Genomic DNA, 12,145 nt, shown 5'->3' with positions numbered 1-12,145 from the left:
ACTCTTAGAGGAAAATATAGGCAGAACACTCTATGACATACATCACAGCAAGATTCTTTTTGACCCAGCTCCCAGAGAAATGGAAATAAGAACACAAATAAACAAATGGGACGTAATGAAACTTAAAAGCTTTTGCACAGCAAAGGAAACCATAAACAAGACCAAAAGACAACCATCAGAATGGGAGAAAATATTTGCAAATGAAGCAACTGACAAAGGATTAATCTCCAAGATTTACAAGCAGCTCATGCAGCTCAATAACAAAAAAACGAACAACCCAATCCAAAAATGGGCAGAAGACCTAAATAGACATTTCTCCAAAGAAGATATACAGATGGCCTACAGACACATGAAAGAATGCTCAACATCATTAATCATTAGAGAAATGCAAATCAAAACTACAATGACATATCATCTCACACCGGTCAGAATGGCCATCATCAAAAAATCTAGAAACAATAAATGCTGGAGAGGGTGTGGAGGAAAGGGAACACTCTTGCACTGTTGGTGGGAATGTAAATTGATACAGCCACTATGGAGAACAGTATGGAGGTTCCTTAAAAAACTACAAATAGAACTACCATATGACCCAGCAATCCCACTACTGGGCATATACCCTGAGAAAACCATAGGTCAAAAAGTGTCATGTACCACAATGTTCATTGCAGCTCTATTTACAATAGCCAGGACCTGGAAGCAACCTAAATGTCCATCGACAGATGAATGGATAAAGAAGATGTGGCACATATATACAATGGAATATTACTCAGCCATAAAAAGAAATGAAATGGAGGTATTTGTAATGAGGTGGATGGAGTTAGAGTCTGTCATACAGAGTGAAGTAAGTCAGAAAGAGAAAAACAAATACAGTATGCTAACACATATATATGGAATCTAAGGGAAAAAAAAAAAAAAAAAGGCCATGAAGAACCTAGTGGCAAGACGGGAATAAAGACACAGACCTACTAGAGAATGGACTTGAGGATATGGGGAGGGGGTGGGGTGAGATGTGACAGGGTAAGAGAGTGTCATGGACATATATACACTACCAAATGTAAAATAGATAGCTAGTGGGAAGCAGCCGCATAGCACAGGGAGATCAGCTCTGTGCTTTGTGACCACCTAGAGGGGTGGGATGGGGAGGGTGGGAGGGAGGGAGATGCAAGAGGGAAGAGAAATGGGAACATATTGTATATGTATAACTGATTCACTTTGTTATAAAGCAGAAGCTAACACACTATTGTAAGGCAATTATACTTCAATAAAGATGTTTAAAAAAAAAAAAACAAAACACCCATTTATGATAAAAACTCTCCAGAAAGTGGGCATAGAGGGAACCTACCTCAACATAATAAAGGCTATATATGACAAACCCACAGCAAACATCATTCTCAACGGTGAAAAACTGAAAGCATTTCCTCTAAGATCAGGAACGAGACAAGGATGTCCACTCTCACCACTATTATTCAACATAGTTCTGGAAGTCCTAGCCATGGCAATCAGAGACGAAAAAGAAATAAAAGGAATACAAATTGGAAAAGAAGAAGTAAAACTGTCACTGTTTGCGGATGACATGATACTATACATAGAGAATCCTAAAACTGCCACCAGAAAACTGCTAGAGCTAATTAATGAATATGGTAAAGTTGCAGGATACAAAATTAATGCACAGAAATCTCTTGCATTCCTATACACTAATGATGAAAAATCTGAAAGAGAAATTATGGAAACACTCCCATTTACCATTGCAACAAAAAGAATAAAATACCTAGGAATAAACCTACCTAGGGAGACAAAAGACCTGTATGCAGAAAACTATAAGACACTGATGAAAGAAATTAAAGATGATACCAACAGATGGAGAGATATACCATGTTCTTGGATTGGAAGAATCAACATTGTGAAAATGAGTATACTACCCAAAGCAATCTACAGATTCAATGCAATCCCTATCAAATTACCAATGGCATTTTTTACGGAGCTAGAACAAATCATCTTAAAATTTGTATGGAGACACAAAAGACCCCGAATAGCCAAAGCAGTCTTGAGGCAAAAAAATGGAGCTGGAGGAATCAGACTCCCTGACTTCAGACTATACTACAAAGCTACAGTAATCAAGACAATATGGTACTGGCACAAAAACAGAAACATAGATCAATGGAACAAGATAGAAAGCCCAGAGATTAACCCACGCACCTATGGTCAACTAATCTATGACAAAGGAGGCAAAGATATACAATGGAGAAAAGACAGTCTCTTCAATAAGTGGTGCTGGGAAAACTGGACAGCTACATGTAAAACAATGAAATTACAATACTCCCTAACACCATACACAAAAATAAATTCAAAATGGATTAGAGATCTAAATATAAGACTGGACACTATAAAACTCTTAGAGGAAAACATAGGAAGAACACTCTTTGACATAAATCACAGCAAGATCTTTTTTGATCCACCTCCTAGAGTAATGGAAATAAAAACAAAAATAAACAAGTGGGACCTAATGAAACTTCAAAGCTTTTGCACAGCAAAGGAAACCATAAACAAGACAAAAAGACAACCCTCAGAATGGGAGAAAATATTTGCAAACAAATCAACGGACAAAGGATTAATCTCCAAAATATATAAACAGCTCATTCAGCTCAATATTAAAGAAACAAACACCCCAATCCAAAAATGGGCAGAAGACCTAAATAGACATTTCTCCAAAGAAGACATACAGATGGCCACGAAGCACATGAAAAGAGGCTCAACATCACTAATTATTAGAGAAATGCAAATCAAAACTACAATGAGGTATCACCTCACTCCTGTTAGAATGGGCATCATCAGAAAATCTACAAACAACAAATGCTGGAGAGGGTGTGGAGAAAAGGGAATCCTCTTGCACTGTTGGTGGGAATGTAAATTGATACAGCCACTATGGAGAACAATATGGAGGTTCCTTAAAAAACTAAAAATAGAATTACCATATGACCCAGCAATCCCACTACTGGGCATATACCCAGAGAAAACCATAATTCAAAAAGACACATGCACCCGAATGTTCACTGCAGCACTATTTACAATAGCCAGGTCATGGAAGCAACCTAAATGCCCATCGACAGACGAATGGATAAAGAAGATGTGGTACATATATACAATGGAATATTACTCAGCCATAAAAAGGAACGAAACTGAGTCATTTGTTGAGAAGTGGATGGATCTAGAGACTGTCATACAGAGTGAAGTAAGTCAGAAAGAGAAAAACAAATATCGTATATTAACGCATGTATGTGGAACCTAGAAAAATGGTACAGATGAGCCGGTTTGCAGGGCAGAAGTTGAGACACAGATGTAGAGAATGGACATATGGACACCAAGGGGGGAAAACTGCGGTGGGGTGGGGATGGTGGCGTGCTGAATTGGGCGATTGGGACTGACATGTATACACTGATGTGTATAAAATTGATGCCTAATAAGAACCTGCAGTATAAAAAAACAAACAAACAAAACAACTAATACTAAACTTTCATTGGGTTAGTTGTATGGAAATATGTTAATATAAATGTTTCAGACATTATATGAAATTTCTAAAAATCTTATATTTGTATTTGTATGGAAATATGTATGGAAATATGTTCATATAAATGTTTCAGACATTACATGAAATTTCTAAAAATCTTATATGTTCTGGTATAATGTTATAAGTAATAATCCTAGTTATTGCTTTAAAATGTATATCTCAGAAATAACTAATTTTCTTGTCAACTGCATTATTATGAACTTTCATCAAATCTTTAACTGTGGTCATTTTTAAGTCTTTTGTCATTTACAGACAGTTCTGGGTGTACTCTGATGCTTTTGCAAATATGTTCCTATAAAAGGGTTTCACCTTCAAGAAATTCATGGAAAAGACTCTGACAAGTACAGGTTTCTGGTAACTGACTGTACTGCTGAACTGAATGAATAAGCATTTTCAGAACTCTAATGAAAAACTGATGAACTCATAAAAGTGCTAAAAAAAGATCAAGATGAAAAAAAAAATTAATTACATGGGACTGAGTGAACTGATGAGGATGAGTATAATTTTTGTGACTTTCTGTCTGAATTTAAAAAAAAAAAAATCCCACAAGGAAAAAAAAAAAAAGAATATACAGAAATAAATACTAAAAAGAAAGTAGAATTCAATATTTGAAAAGTTAATATTTCTTTTATTTGAGAATGAGCCTAAAGGTTCATGACCTGTAATAATTTGTCCTTTTTCTGAGGCATGAATCTGAAACATGTGCCAGGTAGCTGAAATTCACAAGCAAGTCACTTAGGTAGAGAGTGAGGTGGGGGACCAGAGGCTGGGAGGGCTGGGCCTGTGTCTTTCCTGCACAACCTCCCCTGCCTTTGCTTCCCAAGCAAAGAATTTGTGTTCCTGCGGGAGAGAGAGAGGGAATGGACGTCTACGAATTTAGAACTGGGAATTCGGCCAGTCACCAATGAGTTTAACAACAGCAGCTGAAGGTGGCTTTGCTGTTCTGTACTCAAGTTGAGAATCTGAATTTTTGTAGTTATACGTTATTTTATGGGGACAATTATATGCTACAGCGCTATCTGTCAATGAGGGAATTCACAAAGGTTCAGGATATATCCTTCTGGAATGTCCGAAGTATACAGCAAATCAAAATGTTAAAACCATTTAGAGTGTGATGTTATATGAAAACATTTGTTTTTCATTTATGCCTTTTTGTATTTTTTAAATGTTCCTCAAATGAGGGGGGAAACTAAAAATTAACTTAGTTCTAGAATATAAGACTTTTTTCTTTACTAGACCAAGTAAGGTGACAACAAAACCCAACCATGAGAAGAAGATGGTGGAAAGCAAAGCTCTGTGTCTCACGCTCACCTTATAGCACCTGTATTTATATAGAACCACCAGGAGAATAGTCATGATGACAATGACGCTGATCATGATAGCAGCATTCAGAATTGAGTGCAGGGCTCTCTGCCCCACAGTCTCGGTGTCTTCTGTGAATGGCGTATAGATTCTAAAATAAAATAAAACACAAAAGCCCCAGGTAAGTGTTAATGGAGATTCCAAACTACATGCTCTCCAACACCAGTTTTGTTTCCTTGATTCAACTGATATAAGTCACTTTTTTCCATCTCATCAATCTAACCAAGAATTTTTAGCCTAATAAAAATAGCTATATGCTAAAATAAGTCCTTCAAAATAAAAGGAGATAGTTAAAATATGGAAGTGGACCTATGTGAGCCAGACACTGGCTCCATCTAGTGGATGATTTATACCAAAATAATTACCTCATCAAATGTTCTTTCTCCACAGTTTATTAGTGATTTGTTAAAGTACCGGATTCTTATAACCAATGAGAACCTACTACACAGCACAGGGAACTTTCCTCAGTGCTCTGTGGTGACCCAAATGGGAAGGAAATCCAAAAAAGAGGGGATAGATGTATATGTATAGCTGATTCACTTTGCTGTACAGCAGAAACTAACACAACATTGTAAAGCAACTGTGCTCCGAAAACATTAAAAAAAAAAAAAAAAAAAAGTACCAGATTCTGCCATAAACTACCTAGGCTACAAGTGGTTGTCAGAGGAAGGTAAAATGGCTGATAATTATCCTTCATCTGTACGGTGACTGCAACTGAAGTTGTCTTGAGATAATGTCACATATCCAGCTTGCCCTTGCTTCTCATTCACATGAAAACACTTTTATCCCAGGTACCAGTGTTTCCAGTAGAAGACTTTATTTCTGCCTCCCCTACAGTTATGTGTGGCCATGAGAATAAGTAATGGCCAATGAGTTATAGGCAGATGTGTTGTGTGGAACTTCTAAGGGAGGAGTTAGTTCTGCTGAGAGTCACGTCTCATGTCCTTTTCTCCCCCTCTCCTTCCTGCTGTCTGAATGAAGGCTGGGGCTCCAGCACCAATACTGGACCCCGAAATAACCTAGAGGGTAGAAGCCAAAAAAGAAGGGATGAAGGAGCCTCAGTCCTTGATGAAGAGAAGCCACTACACAATCTGAACTACTACTTCTGCACTACTCTGTGGGAGAGAGAGAAAATATGTGCATCAGTCAAACCAGTTGTTTTGATTTTCTTTCTTTTGGCCGCGCCACACGGCTTGCAGGATCTTAGTTCCCCAACCAGGGATCAAAGCCAGGCCCCGGCAGTGAAAGCACTGAGTCCTAACCACTGGACCACCAGGGAATTCCCTGTTTTGATCTTCTATAATGGGCTCAGCAAACTTCCTGTAAAAAACTAGAGTGTAAATATTTTAAGCTTTGTGTGTCATATGGTCTCAGTTGCAACCACTCAACTCTGCCACTGTAGTATGAAAGCAGCTGTAGACAATATATAAACGAATGGACATGGCAGCATTCCAATAAAACTTCATTTACAAAAGGAGGTGGCAGGCAGATCTGGCCTGTGGGGCATAGCTTGCTAACCCCTGTTCTTTAATATGCAGCCAAACCTAACTCTAACTTACAGAGATAATTTTCCCCAACCTCTTTTGGTTATTGTCTCCAATCCCTGTCCTTCACTCACTGTCTTACCCTTTCTCCCAAAAGGTTAAAAGCTTGGCTTTCAGAACCCCACAGAGTTTTCCAGACACTTGCCAATTTCAAAATTCATTAAAAATTTTTTGAGCCCCATAAGAGTCCTAGAGACAGAACTAGGTGACATCTGAATCAAAGCATTTTTCTTGGAGACAAAGGGCCCACACCAACAGCATCAGAGAAATCTACATGACAGTTCCGCAAACACTTAGTGCCAGCCTGCATTACTTCTTCATCCTTTCACTGAACAACTGTTTTTTTTGCTGAGCATTTATTACATACCTCACCCTGGAAACAAAGTGCCCTCATAGGCCTCATAGTACAGAAGGAAACCAAGCATTCAATAATGAAAATAAATACATACTTGCATATTGTAACAAGTGAAAAAAGAACAGGTTGCTATGAGAAGGGATACCAGGAAGGACCTAATTCTGTTAGGAGGATCAGGGAAGTTATCTTTTAGGACTCAACATTTAAGCCAAGATGAGAAGGATGATAGGAATTAATCCACCAAAGTTAGAAAAGGAAAAGAACATTCCAGGGAGAAGAACAATGGGCCCAGTGGCCCTGAGGTGGTAAAATCACTACTCAACTGCTCAATTCCAAATAAATTCAACCCTGTCTAGGGACACCACATAAAAAATATAATTCTGCAGCTTTCATTTTCTCTACTTAAAGCATCATCTGCTTCTGGCCATCAGAGAGGATGGACTCTCTAGCCTTCATGTCCCTTCAGTGCAGAGGCCTTCAAGGTGGTGATGACACGCTACGAAGGACAGCTATGCTGGCCTTGAGCATAATGATACACAATACTCATACGTACAGCTGCCCATCCTTCCGGGTATAAAAGCTGACTGATTTGATGGTGGCCACGACCACCACCATACAGAGAGTCACGGGGACAAAGAGCATGATCACATGTTTGGCGCCATATTTCAACGTCAGCTCCTCATCTTCCTCTTCCTCTTGTTCCACCACCTGCTGCTGCGAGTTACCGGGGGCTCCGCCATTGGATAACGACTCAGAGTTGCCATGCCTCCGCCTCTCGCTGCCGTGCTCATGCCGCTCTCTACTGTCATTCTAAAAGCACAAGAGAGACTTGTTCAGTAAATTAGACTCCCAGTAGAATCAAGGTGTTCTGTATCAGAAACAGAAAATTTAATGATTAGACCCGAGATTATCAACAGGCCCGAGATTATCAATAGGCCCATTATTACACGAGTTCCAAAAACCTGAGGCAAGAAAGAATCAATTTACAAGAAGTATGCAGTTTAAAAGCCTAGATTATTTACCACTGTCCACTGAAGAAACCCAGGTCCTCCCTTTCACCTGGCTCGTGGCTTACCTCATTCTCACCTTCCATTCTCAACCTAATACAATTGTACTCATCCTTTGAGGTTTGACTTAAAAATGACACCTGCATGAAGCCGCCTTTACTTGCTGCAGCTGCAAGCAGAGTACACTCACCTTTTTCAAAATCATGAAGTGCTTTCTACCTGTGGTTTCATATCAGTTATACAAGGAACTATCTCACCTTCATTATTTTTTTTAATATATTTATTTATTTATTTATTTTTGGCTGCATTGGGTCTTCGTTGCTGTCTGCGGGCTTCCCCTAGTTGCAGCGAGCAGGGGCTACTCTTTGTTGCGGTGCGCGGGCTTCTCATTGCGGTGGCATCTCTTGTTGCAGAGCACGGGCTCTAGGTGCGCAGGTTTCAGTAGTTGTGGCGTGCGGGCTCAGCAGCGGTGACTCGCGGGCTCTGGAGTGCAGGCTCAGTAGTTGTGGTGCATGGGTTTAGTTGCTTAGTTGCTCTGCGGCGTGTGGGGTCTTCCCGAACCAGGGCTCAAACCCGTATCCCCTGCATTGGCAGGCAGATTCTTAACCACCTCACCACCAGGGAAGTCCCTCACCTTCATTATTAATAAGACTTAAAAATCCTTGAAGTGATTTACAAGGGATCTCTCGGTATTATTTCTTACCATCTACAGTTATCTCAAAAAAATATTCAATTAAAAAAAAAACCTTTACAGAGAGAAACTAGGCCTTAATTCTGATGCCCTCCCACCCTGTCCCCACCCCACTCCCATCTTGCCCTGTATAGAGGAAGAGAACAATAAATATGTGATGGATAAAGGAATGGAAGTAGAACTTCCTTAGATTCTACTTTCCTCTTAACCTAACCACCACTTTGTTACCTTCATCCTTATCCTGGGTTTAACCTTTCCTATTCTTCAAGTTCAGTTTCCTTTTTGGTATTACTGTATCTAAAACTCACTTTTTGTAAACGGTAGAATGAATCCCAAGAGCACTAACAACAACAGCAAAATAAAAATAATAAGACAAAAGGAGAAAAATAACAGAGAAGTAAATAAAACAGGAGATGAAAGTAGACTGATAGTCACTGTTGCTGATAAGATAAAATCAGCTTGGTTAAGACAGGGTTCTCTGAGGAAGCTCACGTGAGAACATGCCACTCTTGTACCTCATTTTTGACTAGAGTTTAACCAAGTATCACTACAGAGGAATACTATTATTCAATAAAAATACATAACATACTTAATAATAGCTTAAAATTATTACAAGGTACTACGGATTGTGATATGTCCTTTTTTTTTTTTGGCTGCACTGCATGGCTTGCAGGATCTTAGCTCCCCGACCAGGGACTGAGCCCGTGCCCTTGGCAGTGAGAGTGCAGAGTCTCAACCACCAGGCCACCAGGGAAGCCCTGAGATGTGTTTTACGTTTAATTCTCACAGCCACCTCATCATCACCACTTTACAGGCAAGGCTAGTAAGTGTTACAGAAATGGTTTGAACCCAGGTGTGCCAGACTGCAGAAATCAAGTTTTTAACACCCTCTCAATTTGCCATTCACAAGACAACATGGAAGCTCTGCACACTCAGTGTGGGCTTTCTCTTTCCTTTGACTTTCAATTTATTCATTCCACAAGTAATCGGAATTCTATATTCCAGGTATTCTGCTGTGGCAATACTGAAATTAAAAAGATCTAGGTGCTGTCCTTAAGTAGCTCATGAGATAGTTTTAACATAGGAGAAATATTATACTAGAGATGTGAACAAAGTGCTACAGGACTGATTAATTTTGTATGATCAAGAAAGGCAACATATGGTGGGAATGTAAATTGGTACAGCCACTATGGAAAACGGTCTGAAGGTTCCTTGAAAAACTAAAAATAGAGTTGCCAAAGGATCCAGCAATCCCACTCCTGGGCATATATCCAGACAAAACTCTAATTTGAAAAGATACATGTACCCCAATGTTCACAGCAGCACTATTTACAATAACCAAGATATGGATGCAACCTAAATGTCCATCAACAAATGAATGGATAAAGAAGATGTGGCATATATATATATGCAACACACACACACACACACACACACATATATAATGGAATATTACTCAGCCATAAAGAAGAATGAAATAATGCCATTTGCAGCAACATGGATGGACCTAGAGATTATCATACGAAGTGAAGTAAATCAGAAAGAGAAAGACAAGTATCATATGATCTCACTTATATGTGGAATCTAAAATATGATACAAATGAACATATTTGCAAAACAGAAACAAACCCATAGACATAGAAAACAAAATTATGGTTACCAAAGGGGAAAGGGGGTGGAGGAGGGATAAATTAGGAGTTTGGAATTAGCAGATACAAACTACTATATATAAAACAGATAAACAACAAAGTCCTACTGTATAGCACAGGGAACTATATTCAATACCCTGTAATAAACCACAATGGAAAATAATCTGAAAAAGAAAAAAAAAATATATGTGTATAACAATCACTTTGCTAAACACCTGAAACTAACACAACATTGTAAATCAACTATATGTCAATAAAAAATTAAGAATAAAATAAAATAAAAAAGAAACACAACATAAAAGATATAATTCTTGAGCAGAAGCTTCAAGAGTGGAAGGTGAATGGGCTCCTGGCAGAGAAAACATGTAGAGTGGCACAGGCCTATGCAGAAAATCAGTGAGTACTCCTGAGGTGGCTGGAGGATAGGGTGGTCAGGGCTGGTGGCAGGAAAGGAAGGTTAGGAACAGGTTGTAAAGAACCTTGTTTGCCATGCCAGGGACTTCAGACTTTGTCCTGTAGGAAACAGAAAGTCATAAAAATTGTTAAGGTTGAGGAAGTGACACATCAGATAATGTTTCATTTTTAAGAAACTTGACTGAGTGACGATGGAAAATAGGAGAGGTATGAGAATATTTCAGAAGTGGAATTGACAGGGCTTTGTGGCAAATTACATGTGAATGGTCAAGAAGGAGTCAAGGATGACTCTGGAGGTTTAGGCATAAGGGACTAGGAAGGTGGTGATGGCATTGATAGATATAGGGAACACAAGAAGATGAGCAGGCTAGAGGAGAGGAGAGAGATTTTAGTTAGGGAGATAGGTGAATCTGAAGTACCTACAACCAGGCAGGAAAGTCCAAAGGCAGTTAATAAGAATTTCAAGCTCAGAAGAGAGTTGGGGGAAGTCATTAGTTTCCATTGCTAAGCAAGTGGACGAAATCTCAGGGAGAAGGTATAGATGGACATGTTGGTCATTAATGTACTACAACAGCTGTGGAAGGAAAAATACAGAGTGGGATGACGACCAACGATAGAAGCAGCAGGTTATTCATAAATCATAATGGACTGGGGATTGAATGGAAACTGAGAAATTAGAGGCAATCATTCCTTGAAGCAAAACAAAAACAAAAACAAAAAAAGTGACAACAGAAGGGATTCAAATTTGAAAAAGTTATTTTAGAGACTTAAGCATACTTGTCAGGTCAAAGTATAGAATTAGGATTAGAGTAAAAGGGTGATGATACAAGATAGAGAGACGATAATTAATGAAACAGGGTAAGGGATAAATGGTGGAGAATAGAAGGAGAAAGAAAAGTTGGCCTTACAAAGGCACTGGTGTCCTCTGCCTCAGTCTGACCTCATGGAGAAAACATTTATGAAGGCTCAAGCCCTATGAGGAGCGGAAAGGAAACTACTGCAAAGCACAAAAGATAGAAATATGTATACCACTCACCAAGAAAGATAATTTTTGCCGAACACAAGTCACTAAAGTTCAGTAGGAAGGAAATGGTTATGAGGAAGGTGGGATCTGGAAAACAGGGGCATAGTGTGATAGATAGCTGAGGAGCAGGAGGGTTGAGGGAATTCATACTTCTACTTTCTTAGAAGGAGGTGACTACGTCATACGCTAAGAATGCTATGTTTGTGACTAATATTCAGCAATACAATTACGACCAACTTGATGGGCTGATTAATGTTCAATATAAACTAAAATGCAAGTAATAACAGCTCCCTTTATATAGTATTTACAAAGCATTTATATAATTTAGTATTATATAATTGATATAAAGTACTTATATAATTTACAAAGCACTCTCACGTCATCTCATTTATTCTTTTCATATGTTGGGAGGTTTTGGCAGGTGAACACTAAAGCAACTGGTCCAAAATCTCACAGCCAGAAAACAGCAGAGGCAGGAATCAAATCCAAGTCTCTTGCTTCAAAACCTGAGTTCTTGCTATGGCACCACAGCTG

General features: G+C 38.9%; 1 protein-coding gene across 3 annotated transcripts in view; it reads right to left on the bottom strand.

Annotated features, from left to right (window-relative positions):
• The window catches only part of PSEN1 (presenilin 1), an 87,867-nt gene that overhangs the window by 46,189 nt on the left and 29,533 nt on the right, over nt 1-12,145 (bottom strand). For all 3 annotated transcript variants that reach the window (XM_059914575.1, XM_059914577.1, XM_059914576.1), the window contains 2 exons: nt 7,380-7,636; nt 4,877-5,018 (listed from right to left, as the gene is read on the bottom strand). In XM_059914575.1, the coding sequence (XP_059770558.1) occupies nt 4,877-5,018; nt 7,380-7,636 (399 nt within the window). The remainder of the gene's footprint in view (nt 1-4,876; nt 5,019-7,379; nt 7,637-12,145) is intronic.

This window comes from Balaenoptera ricei, chromosome 2 (genome assembly GCF_028023285.1).
Source record: "Balaenoptera ricei isolate mBalRic1 chromosome 2, mBalRic1.hap2, whole genome shotgun sequence".
NCBI lineage: Eukaryota > Metazoa > Chordata > Mammalia > Artiodactyla > Balaenopteridae > Balaenoptera > Balaenoptera ricei.
The sequence above is the reverse complement of the archived record's forward strand: the minus strand, read 5'-3'. Positions and strand labels throughout refer to the sequence as shown.